We start from the raw sequence: 16,790 nt of genomic DNA, 5'->3' as shown, positions 1-16,790 counted from the left end.
TGTCAGCATCTCATACCCCTGCCATTTGTCCACAAAAGCGTACACTGGCCCACATATTGCAGGCTGACACTGATGATGTGGATGTGTCAGACCCAGAGGAGGGTGAGGTGGACTTAGGTGGAGGGTGCAGCCCTTTCACAAAGAAATACAGGCACCGATAGAAGCTATTAGGGAGGTCCTGCACATCAAGGATGACACAGTGACAGGAGAGGATGAGGAATCTTATTTTAATGGTAATGGCAGAGATGATGTTTCTCCTCCGCAAACAGGGAGTGAACATAATTCCGTACCTGGACGACCTGCTGATCAAGGCACCATCCAGGGAGAGGTTGTTGGACAACATTGCCCTCTCAACTCGACTACTCCGACATCACAGGTGAATTCTGAACCTACCAAAAATCTCACCTGGAACCAACATGGAGGCTTCCGTTCCTGGGGATGATACTGAATATGGAGGCACAGAAGGTATTCCTTCCATTGGAAAAGGCATTGGTAATCCAGTCGATGGTGCGGGATGTCTTGAAACCAACCCGGATATCGGTGCATCTCTGCATTCGCCTTCTGGGGAAGATGGAAGCCACCTACGAAGCGCTACAGTACGGACGTTTTCACGCAAGGCCCTTCTAGCTGGATCTGTTGGACAAATGGTCCGGATCGCATCTCCACATGCACCAGAGGATACGTCTGTCGCCAAGAGCCAGGATTTCTCTTTTATGGTGGCTTCAGACTTCTCACCTGACCGAGGGCCGAAGGTTTGGGATTCAAAATTGGATTCTGCTAACCACAGACGCAAGTCTCAGAGGTTGGGGGGCAGTCACCCAGGGGGAACAGTTCCAAGGAAAATGGTCAAGTCAGAAAGCCAATTCTTCCGATCAACATTCTGAAACTAAGGGCCATATACAACGTCTTTCTACAGGCATCACATCTTCTTCAAGATCACGCCATTCAAGTTCAGTCGGACAATGTGACGGCAGTAACGTACATAAACCGACAAGGCAGAACGAAGAGCAGAGCAACAATGTCAGAGGTGACAAGAATTCTCCTCTGGGCAGAAAGACACGCGGTGGCGTTGTCGGCAATCTTCATTCTGGGAGTAGACAACTGGGAAGCAGACTTCCTCAGCAGACACGACCTCCACCAGGAGAGTGGGGCCTCCACCCGGAAGTGTTCGGGTGCTTGACACGTCGGTGGGGCATTCCACAAATCGACATGATGGCCTTTTGTCTAAACAAAAGCTCCAGTGATATTGTTCCAGGTCGAGGGACCCACAGGCAGTGGCGGTGGATGCTCTGGCGTCCCCATGGATATACCAAATGGTGTATGTGTTTCCGCCACTGCCATTGATCCCAAAGATTCTCAAAAGAATAAAAAGGGAAAGGGTTCAAGCAATTTTCATTGCTCTGGACTGGCCAAGACGGGCTTGGTACGCGGATCTACTGGACATGCTCCTGGAGAATCTGTGGCCTCCACCTCTTCGAGAGGATCTCCTGCAACAGGGGCCGTTCGTCTACCAAGACTTACCACAGCTACGTTTGACGGCATGGAAGTTGAGCGTCAAATTCTAGCCCGGAAAGGAATCCCGGATAAGGTTATTCCAACTTTAATCCAAGCCAGAAAAGGGGTAAAGTCTAAGCATTACCACCGTATTTGGAAGAAATACGTCTCTTGGTGTGAGAACACAAAATTTCCTACTGTGGAATTTCAACTGGGACGTTTTCTGCTTTTTCTGCAGTCAGGTGTGGATATGGGCCTACGCCTGGGCTCCATAAAGGTCCAGAATTCGGCCTTGTCCATTTTCTTCCAAAACAATTGGCTTCTCTCCCTCAGGTTCAGATGTTCTTGAAGGGTGTTCTGCACATCCAACCGCCCTTTGTGCCTCCCACGGCACCTTGGGATCTCAACGTGGTGTTGCAGTTCCTCCAAACGGAATGGTTTGAGCCCTTACAGGAGGTTGACGTACAGTTTCTTACGTGGAAGACCGTTACACTGTTGGCCCTGGCTTCAGCCAGGCGGGTGTTGGAACTGGGGGCACTGTCTCACAAGAGCCCCTATTTGATTTTTCATGAAGATCGAGCTGAACTCAAAACTCGCCAGCAATTTCTTCCAAAGGTGGTTTCTGCATTTCATATCAACCAACCTATTGTGGTTCCGGTGGTTACCGACACTTCCTCTACTTCAAAGTACCTGGATGATGTAAGGGCTTTGAAAATTTATGTGAAGCGGACAGCTCATCACAGAAACTCGGACTCGCTGTTTGTTCTCTATGATCCCAATAAAATTGGGTGTCCTGCTTCAAAGCAGTCTATTGCTTGCTGGATCAGGCTTACTATCCAGCATGCTCACTCTTCGGCAGGTTTGCCGGTTCCAAGATCTGTACAGGCCCACTCTACTAGGTCTGTGGGTTCTTCCTGGGCGGCTGCCCGGGGTGTCTCGGCTTTGCAGCTCTGCCGAGCAGCTACTTGGTGGGGTTCGAACACGTTTGCTAAGTTCTACAAGTTCGATACTTTGGCCTCTGAGGACCTTCAAGTTTGGTCAATCAGTTCTGCAGGAACCTCCGCACTCTCCCACCCAGTTTGGGAGCTTTGGTACATCCCCATGGTACTAATGTGGACCTCAGTATCCTCTTGGACGTAAAAGAAAATAGGATTTTAATTACCTACCGGTAAATCCTTTTCTCGTAGTCCGTAGAGGATAGTGGGCGCCCGCCCAGTGCTTCGTTTTCCTGCACAGTTACTTGGTTAAGTATTGTTGTTGGTTCAGCTGTTGCTGTTCCTGTTCAAGTTTGGTTAGCATGGCTTTCCTCTTGGCGTGTGTGCGCTGGTTCGAATCTCACCACTGGGCTTTCAATCCTTCTCTCAAGGTATGTCCATCTCCTCGGGCACAGTTTCTAGACTGAGTCTGGTAGGAGGGGAATAGAGGGAGGAGCCAGCGCACACTTTTCATTTCTTAAAGTGCCCAAGGCTCCAAGTTGACCCGTCTATACCCCATGGTACTAATGTGGACCCCTGTATCCTCTACGGACTACGAGAAAAGGATTTATCGGTAGGTAATTAAAATCCTAATATTTGGATTAACCACATCTTTTTTTCATCGGTATTGCATTTTACATATAAGCGCTCCTTTATTAGATACTAACAGTTATTTATAAAGCGCACACATATTCCGAATCGCTTTACAGATATAAAAGTGGTAATAGAACTATGGTTCTGATTTATGTTTGTAATACCCCTTTTCCACTGCCGCAATAACCTGGGTTATTGCTGGGTCTACCCAGGTCGTGCCTCAGTGTAAAAGTGCCATGAATCAGACCCTTTGTGTGCCGTATCTGTAAGCCGAGGGAACTCAGCACTTAAGCTGTGTACTTTCCTGCTCACAACAACATGGCCATTCATTCATTCATTTTGTGAGTGCTGCCATCAGCATTAGCGCCAAGTTTACCAGAGTAATATACTATGGAAACACAATCCCATGTTTTCCTGTCACTATGTCATTCTTGTAGGTGTAACTATGTGCATGCAGTGTGATGCAGCAGAAAATCGGTAACGTTAAAAAAAACATCTTTTAGTTCGTATCTCAGATATTGGTGCCTACAATTTCCCGAAAAATCGTTCGATTGTCAAGCCGACCAAAAAAATCAGACAGTGTGTACTTAGCTTTACAGTAGCAGAATATCTCAACTTCAACCTATCTCACCAGGACGTGATAAAACTCTTGTTTTCTATTTTGTTGTAGTATTTCTGGTTTGTGAATCTACAAAATCAAAATTTGGTTTTGTCAAAAGTTACCTTGAAGAAATTAAAAGTGGAGGAACTGCTCAGTGTCCCAAATTCGATTTTACTTTGCTTTAACAAATCATCAAATGTCTGAATTTTTGGAACTTGTTCTGTGCTGTTGTTTAGGTATGAAGCGAAGCTGGCTATATACGCAGCCAGCAGGGTAATGGAAAACAACCACCAGATGACTGCAATTATTCGGGCAGACAAAGATTTTGGCAGAGGCTCAACACCTACGGAAGTAAAAAAAAGAAAAAAGTTATTTATTGTAAACCATTAAAATAGTGAGTAAATTATATTTCTCTAATATAACAGACTGGGAGTCCATTTCTCAGTCCCTTTATCACTGTTTTGTAAATAGTTACATGAACTGGGAATAATTAAAGAATATGCTGTAAAAAGCAGTGATGTTCTGTAGCTATAGCAGCCAATGAGATGTCAAATTTATGCCCTTATTTATTAATGAGTGATAAATTTCACTGTGAGTGATGAATTGCACCAGCCAATCTGCTCCTAACTGTCATTTTTCAAACCCAGCTTGTGACAATGAAGTTAGGAGCCGATTGGCTGGTGCATTTTATCACTCACAGTGAAATTTATCACTCATTGGTAAATAAGGGTGTTAGTAGCATAGTGCAGGCAGACAAACGAAAAGTATTGTTTACTTGGTTGTTATGGGTTACACCACCTCTAACAATGGAATACATACGCATTACTGGCGTATGGGATGCTGGCGGTCAGAAGATTGACAGCGGCATCCCGATGGTGAGAATCCCGACAGGGGTTTGGTAAGTATACTTACTCATCCTACCCTACCCCACCCCCCTAAGTAGGGAGGCCAATCTCGGGCCATTTTTTCAATCCCGGGTATCGGGATTGAAAAATGTTCAATCCCGGGATTGGCTTTTCCCTATGTGGCCGCCCCCCTTGCCCTGTCCTACCCGCCCCGCACACATAACTCACCATATATCAGGGGCGTTTTGGAAACATCCTCTGCACTCTCTTGGCGGCGCAGCGTGACCTTTGACTGCACATCACACTGCGCGGGGGAGCCGGGCAGCTTCTGAGCATCCTGAAGACACTAAACGCTGAACCCTCAATCCCCGGGATTGGAGCTTCCAATCCCAGGATTGAAACCCGGTCATTTTTGGGCCTAAATCCCTGGATCCCGCCGATCCCCATCCCGGAATTGGCCTCCCTACCCCTAACCCCCCTCCCCGCAGCCTAACCCTCCCCGGTGGTGCCTAAAACCAAACACATGTGCTATCGCTAACAGTTCCTGACATACTTACAATTGTGATTCCGGCGTCGGAATTTTGACTGATGTTGGTATTCCGGCGCCGGTGTTTTGTCCGCGTGTTGGGATTACGGAGCTGGGATTACGACTGCAAGTATCCCGACCGCCGCCATCCTGAACGCATCCCATAACAATAATGTGTGCTGAAACTATAATAATTTTTACTAGAACAGTTTAGCACAGAAGTCCACGGCTGAAGGTGTCACATCCACAGAGCTTGTTGTGTTCTTTATTTGATTTTCCCTGAAACTTTAACATCTTGCACTTGTATTTCTCTTTTATTCAATCACATGTGTGATCTGCCTACAGTACATTCACTCTTCGATCTTCTCCTGGTTTTGTCTGAGTAACATACAGTAGTTCTAGGCTTGTGTCAGTAGATATGTGCACATTTTTATGCAAAGCACCAGAACACACACTGCAGTGTCTATAGCATGTAATTCCTAAAAATAGGTATAATCAATTACTCATGAGGGACATTTAGTGGAAAAACATTACAGGGAAATAGATCTTGGTCTTTGGTTGGTAAATGTATCTGCACTTTTACTACTGTGCAACTGTTTACACTACCCTTAACCATACCTCCCAACAGGACCCTCTCCAGGAGGGGCAGAATGCTCTATGATTGACATCACCTGTGCTGAAACACCTTTCTTATCCATTAACCTGTTCAACACAGGTGCCGGCAATCATAGATTAAGAGAAAAGTCCAGAAGCAGAGCATTTTGTCCCTCCTGGAGAGGTATGCCTTAACTGATCCCACTGCCCAAGGGACCTGACCCTTACCCTAGGGAGGTGGGGCTGACCTTGTGCGTGTGCAGCGGCATCAGTCTGCTATCTGAGCTGGACTGAATCCTGCCTCCTATCAACACTGATGATCACAGCTGCAAACTGCCTCTAATTCACAGACAGTTGTGAATTATTACGGATTCACAGCTGTGTGTGAGCTGCCTCTAATTCACAGATGGTGCAACTGGCGCTGTCAGAGTCTACCTGACCAAGTGATGAACTGAGGAAAGCACAGGGGATGGGACTCCCTCTCACAGACAGAGCAGAGGCCACTGTGTGGCTGTCCCCACCAAGGAACATCCCCCCTGTTCTCTGCACTGGGTGGTCTTCAATATGCCGGCTCTGGAATCCTGACACCCAGCATACCGACAATTATTCTCCCTCTTGGCGGACCACGACCCCCCTGGCGCCACCGTTTCCGCAGCGGGGCGAGAGCAGCGAGCCCGCAAGGGGCTCATTTGCACTTGCCCAGCTGCCGGTATGCTGGCGGTCTGGATCCCGGCGCCAGTGTGCTGGCCCCCGGGATCCCAGGCTGCCGGCATACCATACTACACCCCTCTGCACCACGTAGCACTGGGTACTTGTACCCCTGCAACCCATTTCCTCTCTCTGCAAAAGGGTTAATGTTTGACTGGAGCCAATTAACTTACCAGTATATTTTTTAAGTGTGGGAAGAAACTAGAATACCCAGGGGAAACCCACGCGAGCACTAGGAGAATATTCAAACTCCACATAGTTAGGGCTATGGTGAACTAATGATTGCCATGCAGAGCCTTACCTTAATGAGAGCCATGCAGAGCCTTACCTTGCAGTGTAAATGCCCCAACACCAAACCAAAGACTGTTCAGTAAAGTGTATTGATTCTCTTCACTAGAGGGATTGGGCCACTCCCAAGGACTTAACCTGATAATAAAAGTATACATTGTCATTTGTATGCTTCTGAGTACATTTATTTTATGTTTTTATGTATGTATTCATATAGTACTCTAATACTGCACTGGCATTACATGTAAATCTGTGAAGATGAAAGTAACAAAAAAAAAGGAAATATTTGGTCATATACACCTCATTACAGTATGTTAATACATCAGTGTCTAAAGAAAAGGCGATTTATGGCAGACTTACCATAGTAATGTTTCTGCAAGGTACACTGGGTTTCCACAGGGAATACATCGGGTGTAGAGATGGATCTTGATCCAGAGGCACCAACAGGCTAAAGCTTTAGACTGTCCCAGTATCAGTGGCGTAACTACTGCCCCCGCAGCCCTCGCAGTGGCTTGGAGGCGCAGGGCTGCGGGGGGCGCCACCACTTATTTAGCGCAGATTGACATGCGGACGAGCCGTCTGCATGTCAATCTGCTGTCTCTCCTCCCTCCAACCCTCCGCTGCTGTGAAGGAGGGACACGGAGGGCACAGCGCGCGCCTCTCCTGTGTCCCTCCTGCGTCTCCGGCGTGTCTATTAAATGAAGTGCCGGTTCGTGAGCTCTGATTGGCTCACGAACCAGCACTTCATTTAACAGACCCGCCGGAGATGCAGGAGGGACACAGGAGAGGCGCGTGCTGTGCCCTCCGTGTCCCTCCTTCACAGCAGCGGGGGGGAGCTGTACCTGCCACTGGGGAGCATATCTGGCACTGGGTGAGGGGGAGCATATTTGGCACATGGGGGGGCATATGTGGCACTGGGGGGTATATGTGTACCTGGCACATGGGGGGGGGGTTATATTTGGCACTGGGGGAATGTGTGTACCTGGCACTGTGGGGGAATATCTGGCAATGGGGGCATATGTGGCACTGGGAGCACAGCCCTAGCAACAAGCATTACCCCCTAGCAACGAGCATGACACCCAGTGCACAAAACCCCTGGCAACGAGCATGACACCCAGTGCATTAAACCCCTGGCAATGAGCTTGACACCCTGAGCATGAAAACCCCTGGCACCGTGCATGGAACCAAGAGCATGAAACCCCTGGCAACGAGCAGGTAATTTAAAAGTAATTTGAAGCCTTACTGTAGGACTTAATGTGTAATGGGCATTGCGGTGTGTGGCATAATGTATCACGGACATTGCGGTGTGTGTCATAATGTGTCACAGGCATTGCGGTGTGTGGCATACTATATCACAGGCATTGTGGTATGTGGTATAATGTCTCAGGGGCATTGCAGTGTGGCATAATGTATAACGGGCATTGCGGTGTGTGGCACAGGGTATAACGGGCATTGCGGTATGTCTCACAGGCATTACGATGTGTGGTATACTATATCATGGGCATTGTGATATGTGGTATTTTGTCTCAGGGTCATTGCAGTGTGTGGCATAATGTGTCACATGCATTGTATGTGCTATAATGTATCAGGGGCATTGCAGTGTGTAGCATAATGTATAACGGGCATTGCGATTCCTTTCATAATGTGTCACAGGCATTACGGTGTGTGGCATAATGTGTCGGGGGCATTATGGTGTGTGCATATTGTGTCATGTGCATTATTGCGTGTGGCATAATGTCTAAGGGCCACTGCAGTATGTGGCATAATATATACTGGGCATTACTATAAGGAGGAAAAATGACAAATAATGTAAGGGGCATGAATCAGGATTATTTTTCTTTCCTGTGGTGGCCAACGTCTGGCCTTGCAGGTTGCAAAACTGGGGTATAAGGTACTCTTTTCCTGCAATGCCACGCCCCTTTATGTGAAGCCACGCCCATTCCAACAAAGCCACACCCTTTTTTGCGCCGTGCGCGTCTTCGGCGCACACAGATACATCGCTTTACTAGTACCAATTATGGGGGAGGGGGGCGCCAGAGAATTTTTTGGCTTGGGGGAGAAAAATTTCTAATTACGCCACTGCCCAGGATGCATTGCGGGGCATCCTCTATAACCCCGTAGGGGGGGTTTCCAAGTCACTGGAAACCCCCCCTGATGAGCTGAATCTTCAGTTCTTGAGATGGAGACACAGCTGTCCCCGGCTCAGTTAAAAGCCACGACCGCGGACCCGCTGCACTGCTGCAGCAACAGAGAGCTACCATAGCTCTCTACGATAGACAGTCCTGAGGGGTGAAGGGGGAGCTGCTGGCTGCGCATGCTCAACCACAGCAGCTCCCTCTGTCCTCACACTGCTGCCCGTCTGCTGCCAGCGCCTGGGGGAACGGTATGCACATACTGTAACTGTGTGTATGTTTGTATTTGTAGTAATTTATGTATGTGTGTATGTGATTGTGTATGTATATGCTTGTGTGTGTATATGCTTGTGTATGTATGTGTGTGTCTGTGTGTATATGGTGCAATGGTTCCCTGGGTGGATACTGGCATGCCCCCCCTCCGTGCAGTAGAAACCAGGCGGCACTTAGTAGTCTTTGTGAGTAAATTAATGTATTAAAGTACAATAGGCATAGTGTACTGACGTTTCAATGCTGCGCAGGGCGTTTTTTTCAAGGTGCTTTACTGTAGGCTTGAAAAAAAAACGCGTTGTGTGGCGTTGAAATGTTGGTACACTATGCCTTTTGTACTTTAATACATTAATTTCCTAACAGAGACTGCTGAGTGCCGCCTGGTTCCTACTGCATGGAGTGGGGGCATGTCAGTCTCCACCCAGGGAACCATTGCACCTATTATATAAGGAGGGCACCTCGGTATTGAGCAACATCAACAGTGAGCGCCTACTTTTAGTCATATATATATATATATATATATATATATACACACAAACACGTACATGCACACATACATACTGTACATACACACATACGCCCACATGGAAACCCCCCTCACTAAATCCTGCGTTTGCCCCTGCCCTGCCTCCAGGAACTGTGAGCTCAGTTTTGTTGACCAGTCCAATGCAGAAGCAGGTAAAAGAGAAGGCAGATGTTAGTCACATAGAACCACGTTCTCATGACAGGAGAAGAGACTAGCGGCTAATGTCATACAAACTCATACAAGCTAAGTGAGTCAGGGTGGACGCCCTGTGGAACCGAGTGTACCTCGCATAAAGAGATTTAACAATGGTTAGTCTACCATAAATCTATTTTTCTGCAGCGGGGTACACTGTGTTCCACAGGGAATACATCGGGGATGTCCTAAAGCAGTTCCTCAAGGGAGGGGATGCACCATAGCAGGTATGAGAACCCGGCATCCAAAGGATGCATCCTGGGAGGCGTAGGTATCAAAGGCATAGAACCTAATTAACGTGTTCACTGAGGACCATGTAGCTGCCTTGCACAATTGTTCTGCGGACGCGCCACGGCGGGCCGCCCAAGAAGATCCAACAGACCGAGTAGAATGGGCCTTAATAGCAGCAGGAGCTGGGAGCCCAGCCTGCGCATAAGCTTGTGCAATCACCATTCTAATCTATCTGGCCAAGGTTTGCTTATGCGCAGGCCAGCCACGTTTGTGGAAACCAAATAGTACAAAAAGGGCATCTGACCTCCTAATAGAGGCAGTCCTCTCCACATATATACGGAGTGCCCTTACCACATCCAAAGGCCGCTCTTTCGAGGACAACGCAGTAGACATGAAGGCCGGAACCACAATCTCTTGGTTAAGGTGAAACGATGACATCACCTTAGGTAAATAACCGGGGCGAGTTTGAAGAACTGCTCTGTCACAATGAAATATCAAAAAGGGTGGACGACAGGACAAAGCGCCTAAGTCCGATACCCATCTAGCAGAGGAAATAGCCAATAAGAAAAGGACCTTAGCCGTAAGCCATTTAAGGTCCACCAACTCAAGAGGTTCAAATGGAGACTCTTGCAGGGCTTTCAAGACAACAGACAAATGCCATGGAGCCACAGGAGGGATATAGGGAGGCTGAATTCGTAGTACGCCCTGAGTGAATGTATGAATGTCAGGCATAGTCGCAATTTTTCCCTGAAACCACACCGACAAGACAGATATGTGAACCTTGAGGGAGGCCAGGCGAAGTCCTAAATCTAGGCCTTCTTGCAAAAAAGCCAGAAGTCTGGAAGTACTAAACTTGTAAGCATCATAATTCTTAGCAGCACACCAGGTGAAGTAGGAATCCCAGACCCTATAATAAATCCATGCAGGAGCCGGCCTGCGGGCCTTTAGCATAGTTTGGATAACCGCCTCGGAGAATCCTTTGGCCCTCAGGAATGAAGCTTCAAGAGCCAAGCCATCAAAGCCAGTCTGGCCAGGTCCGGGTAGACAAAAGGGCCCTGAATGAGGAGGTCAGGCTGTTGAGAAAGTAGATAGACCCTGCACCAATGCTGTCTGGGCCACGCTGGAGTGACTAGAAGTAGTATTCCTCCTTTTTGCTTGAACTAGTACCCTGGGCAGAAGTGACACTGGAGGGAACACGTAGGGCAGCCGAATGTTCCATGGAATTGCCAGTGCATCCACGAACGCTGCCTGAGGATCCCTTGTTCTTGAGCCGAAGACCGGAACTTTGTGATTATGTCGAGACGCCATCAGGTATACATGATAGACCCCAATTGTCCACTAGGAGTTGAAAGACTTCTTGATGAAGACTCCACTCGCCGGCGTGCACGTCCTGACAAATGAGGAAATCCGCTTCCCAGTTGAGGACTCCCGGACTGAACACTGCCAATATTCCTGGCAGATAGCGTTCCGCCCAACTAAGGATTTTTGACACTTTCATCATTGCCACGCAGCTTCGAGTGCTGCCTTGATGGTTTATGTATGCCACCGTGGTGGCGTTGTCCAATTGTACTTGAACAGGCCTGTTCTGTATCAGAGGCAGGGCAAGAGTCAAAGCATTGAACACTGCCCGCAATTCCAGAATGTTTATCGGGAGGAGAGATTCCTCCTTGGTCCACCGACCCTGGAGTGAATGTTGCTCTAGCACCGCACCCCAGCCCCGCAGACTGGCATCCATAGTCATTAGGACCCAGTTGGGGATCCAGAAGGGACAGCCCCTGTTCAACTGTTGGTCCTGTAGCCACCAGCTCAGTGACAGACAAACCTCCGGAGTCAAGGAGATCATTTGAGACCTGATCCGATGAGGCAGGCCCTCCCACTTGGAAAGGATTAACCTCTGTAGAGGGTGGGAATGAAATTGAGCGTACTCTACCATGTCGAAAGCCGACACCATGAGGCCTAGTACTTGCATCACCGAGTGTATCTGATCCTGTCCTGAAGTTTCAGGGCTTTCTCTGGAGACAGAAACAGTCTTTGGTTGTGTGTGTCCAGCAGTGCCCCCAGGTGCACCATGCTCCGAGCAGGGACCAGCGAAGACTTCTTCCAGTTGATGAGCCACACGTGGGCTTGTAGGAAGTGTACCGTTAGTTGAAGATGACTGAGGAAGACATCTTGGGAGTTCGCCAGGATCAGCAAGTCATCCAGATACGGCAGGATCCTGATTCCATGACGACGGAGATGAGCCGTTGTGACAGCCATAACCTTGATGAAGATCTGAGGGGTCGTGGCCAGTCCAAACGGCAGAGCCTGGAACTGATAGTGAAGGTTGCCAATAGCAAACCGCAGATATTGCTAATGCGATATGGCATTAGGTATATGCAGATGGGAATCTTGTATATCCAGGGATACCATATAGTCTCCGGGTTCCATGGCCAGTACAACTGAGTGCAGTGTTTCCATGCAAAACTTGGACACTCTCACAAATTTGTACAGTGATTTGGGGTTGAGTATAGGCCGGAAAGACCCATTTGGTTTCGGGACTAGAAACAGGGTCGAGTAGTATCCTCCGCCTCTCTGGGACAGAGGTACCGGCACTACCACTCCTGTATCCAGGAGGGAATGTACAACCAGTTGTAGAGCTTGCGCATTTGATGGATCTGAAGGAATAACCGTCGTGCAGAACTGGCAAGGGGGACGTCTTTTGAAAGAGACTGTGTACCCGTGAGAGACAACTTCTCGCACCCATGCGTCTGAAGTGGTCTTTAACCAGACCTGGGTGAACTGTAGAAATCGGCCTCCCACCGTGGGATCCCCCAGGGGGAGGCCCGCCCCGTCATCTCAGCAGGCTTGTCTTGTTTGGAAGCAGGCTGACGGGCAGCCCAGGATTGTTTTGCTTTGGGCTTAGTGGTTTTGGGAGCATGAGCTTGTCTCGGGTATGTCTGACCTTTTGCTTTCCCTTGAGGTCAAAAGGAACAAAAAGTGGTACTCTTTGCCATCTGTGCAGAAGGATTAGTATTCGGGAGAAATGCGGTCTTAGCAGCCGCTAAGTCAGTCACAATCTTATTCAGATCCTCCCCAAATAGGATGTCTCCCTTAAAAGGGAGTACCTCCAAGGTCTTTTTGGAGTCCAGGTTCACCTTCCATAACCTCAACCACAGAATTAGATGAGCCAGGATGGACGTAGTTGACACCTTGGCCGCCATTACCCCTGCCTCAGAGGACGCCTCCTGAATATATTGGGAGGCGGTGGTAATATGAGACAGATATTCAGTAAAAAGGGGGAGGGGGGATGAAGAAAAGGGATCAGTTTCTTTGGGTGCACTCTCTCCCAAAGTAACAAAAATTATTGATATTACATCTGTGTCCTTATACTTCTTTTATATATATGAGTTGACACTGAATTAATAATGTATACCAATACCCATATGGAATGTCTAAACTTTATTAGTATCCCACATGAAGTATTAAGACCCTAGAATGGGCCATAGACAGTGAAATATAAAAACAATAAAAGATAATTAGACGTGAGTCAGAAAAATGGACAAAAAAGGAAAAAGAAAAAATTTATTTTGTCCTAGTGCCAAATAATAAAGAAAATATTAAAAACAAAGCCGTGTGCCGCCTATTATTTCTTAGTGCCACCACCTCGTACACCACTCCGTAACTGCTGCGCCCGATCTCCGACAGCAGGCTGTAACGGGGCTGGAAGCTGCCGCCGGGGAGCCGCGGCCTGCTCACCTGCCCCGCCTCCTTCTCCTCCGGGAGCTCGGCTCGGCGGCTGCCGTTGATGGGCTGCACGTTGAGGGGGGCGGAGAGCCGCTATCTCAGCGGCTGCACTCCTGGGCTGCACCGGCGCTTTCTTTCGGGACTCTTAGCAGTCTCCATGACGGTTCCGCAGGCCCGAAGCCCTCATCCCTCCTCCGCCGCTCTGACGGGTGGCTGCTGGGTGCACGATGGAGCAGAACGCGGGGAATAGCAGCCAAGGGTAGGCCTCATCTCCTCCCCGGGGCCGAGCTCGCAGCCGGCTCCTCACCTATTGTCTGGCAATGTCAGATATATCCTGAGGCAGCTCTTCCTGAACCCATGCTTCAGTTCCTTTTGCGGCCGAGGAGGCTGTTACAGCTGCAAGAAAAAGTTGGTGAACCCTTTGGAATTTCCTGATTTGTGCATAAATTGGACATAAAATGTGTTCTGATCTTCATCTAAGTCACAACAATAGACAAACACAGTCTGCTGAAACTAATACCACACAAACAATTATATGTTCTCATGTTTTATTGAACACACCATGTAAACATTCACAGTGCAGGGTGGACAAAGTATGTGAACCCTTCGATTTAATAACTGGTTGACCCTCCTTTGGCAGCAATAATCTCAACCAAACATTTCCTATAGTTGCATATCAGACCTGCACAATGGTCAGGGGGAATTTTGGACCATTCCTCTTTACAAAACTGTTTCAGTTCAGCAATATTCTTGGGTTGTCTGGTGTGAATCGCTCTCTTGAGGTCATGCCACAGCATCTCAATCGGGTTGAGGTCAGGACTCTGACTGGGCCACTCCAGAAGGCATATTTTCTTCTGTTGAAGCCATTCTGTTGTTGATCTACTTCTGTGCTTTGGGTCGTTGTCCTGTTGCATCACCCATCTTTTGTTGAGCTTCAATTGGTGGACAGATGGCCTTAAGTTCTCCTGCAAAATGTCTTGATAAACTTAGGAATTCATTTTTCCGTTGATGATAGCAATCTGTCCAGGCCCTGAGGCAGCAAAGCAGCCCCAAACCATGATGCCCCCTCCACCATACTTCACAGTTGGGATGAGGTTTTGATGTTGGTGTGCTGTGCCTTTTTTTCTCCACACATAGTGTTGTATGTTCCTTCCAAACAACTCAACTTTGGTTTCATCTGTCCACAGAATATTTTGCCAGTAGTGCTGTGCAACATTCAGTTGCTCTTTTGCAAACTTCAAACGTGCAGCAATGTTTTTTTTCGACAGCAGTGGCTTCCTCCGTCGTATCCTCCCATGAACTCCATTCTTGTTCAGTGTTTTACATATGGTAGATTCGTCAACAGAGATGTTAGCATGTGCCAGAGATTTCTGTAAGTCTTTAGCGGACACTCTAGGATTCTTCTTCACCTCATTGAGCATTCTGCTCTTGCAGTCATCTTTACAGGACACCCACTCCTAGGGAGAGTAGCAACCGTGCTGAACTTTCTCCATTTATAGACAATTTGTCTTATCGTGGACTGATGAACATCAAGGCTTTTAGAGATACTTTTGTAACCCTTTCCAGCTTTATGCAAGTCAACAGTTCTTAATCGTAGGTCTTCTGAGAGCTCTTTTCTGCAAAGCATGGTTCACATCAGGCAATGCATCTTGAGAATTTCAAACTCAAAACTGGTGTGTGTTTTTTATAGGGCAGGGCAGCTTTAACCAACACCTCCTATCTCGTTTACATGGTGTGTTCAATAAAAACATGAGAACATATAATTATTTGTGTGGTATTAGTTTCAGCAGAGTGTGTTTGTCTATTGTTGTGACTTAGATGAAGATCAGAACACATTTTATGACCAATTTATGCACAAATCCAGGAAATTCCAAAGGGTTCACATGCTTTTTCTTGCAACTGTATAGTGGGTCTATGTACAGCACCTGTAAGGGAGTAAATAGACTTCAGGCATCCCTCCACACGTTTATCTGTTGGTTCCTTCAGTGAGGTGACAGTGGTGACAGGCAGAGTAGATGACACCACAAGACGGGTGACATAGGAATCCACTAGCGTTGAATTTTCCCACCTGTTACTCAACTCAGCAGAGATAGGGTAACGAGCTAGCTTCTTTTTAGACAGGGAGAATTTCTTTCCTGGATAAGACCAGGGTTCCTGATGTATGTATACTAGATGGTCAGAGTGCGGTAAGACTACTTTAGCTACCTTCTGACGTTTAAGCTTATCAGGTTTCTTAGACACAGTAGTGGGATCTACATCATCATCGATTTGTAGAATCAGGTTAATAGCCTCCACTAGGTCAGAGACATCAACCTGAGTTGTAGGTTCCACGTCAGAAGCAGCTGTATCACTGTCTGATGGGTCAGTATACTCTCCATCCTCATCAGACGTATCATCTGAGATATTAGTGGATTGTGAGGAGAAAGCACCCCGCTTAGATGACCCTTGACCCCAGAGGGACGTGGGGTAGATTTTTGTCTAACCAAAGATTGATTCAATTGTTTTATCTGGGTAGACAGAGTGTCCGCCCAGGGCGGATTTACCACAGGAATAATATGAGGCTGCAGTGGCACAGGAGGTCCCATAGGCGGCGTAAGGCGTGTCACAAGCGTAGTAAGCATATTTGAGAACGCCGCCCAAGGTGGCTCCTGATTGACTACAGGAGAAGCGGCTGAATGGGAGACGTATGGCACATATTACACAAACCATCCTTCAAAACTTCCCCCTCAGGCAAATCCTTGGCGCAAGCACTGCATGATGCAGGGGCATCCACGGATTTCCCGCCCTTTGTGGCAGACATTATAGAGAATGTAACCGCAGAGCGTATGAGTACGATACAGCCAGACAAATACAATACCTGCAAATAAATCCCCTATTTATGTGACAGAAAAACAGGACACAAACATAGAATAAATGCGGTATGAGGTGACTGAAATACACAGTAGAATACACTTAACTGTAAATACTGCGCAGCACTATATATTGGACCCTGACGCACCTAGTTCCCAAGGGTACAGAATACAGTGATAGCTATAGCTGGTATACACTAAAAGTGAAATCCACACAGCTGATACAGGCACACACCACAGTCA

General features: G+C 47.7%; 1 protein-coding gene across 1 annotated transcript in view; it reads right to left on the bottom strand.

Moving 5' to 3' along the window:
- The window catches only part of LOC134966396 (probable glutamate receptor), a 186,624-nt gene that overhangs the window by 43,853 nt on the left and 125,981 nt on the right, over window positions 1–16,790 (bottom strand). Inside the window, exons 7-8 of the mRNA XM_063943093.1 lie at window positions 6,665–6,762; window positions 3,786–4,006 (exon numbers count right to left, since the gene is read on the bottom strand). Coding sequence (XP_063799163.1) covers window positions 3,786–4,006; window positions 6,665–6,762 — 319 coding nt within the window. The remainder of the gene's footprint in view (window positions 1–3,785; window positions 4,007–6,664; window positions 6,763–16,790) is intronic.

Source organism: Pseudophryne corroboree, chromosome 10, assembly GCF_028390025.1.
Source record: "Pseudophryne corroboree isolate aPseCor3 chromosome 10, aPseCor3.hap2, whole genome shotgun sequence".
NCBI classification, from domain to species: Eukaryota; Metazoa; Chordata; class Amphibia; order Anura; family Myobatrachidae; genus Pseudophryne; species Pseudophryne corroboree.
The sequence above is the reverse complement of the archived record's forward strand: the minus strand, read 5'-3'. Positions and strand labels throughout refer to the sequence as shown.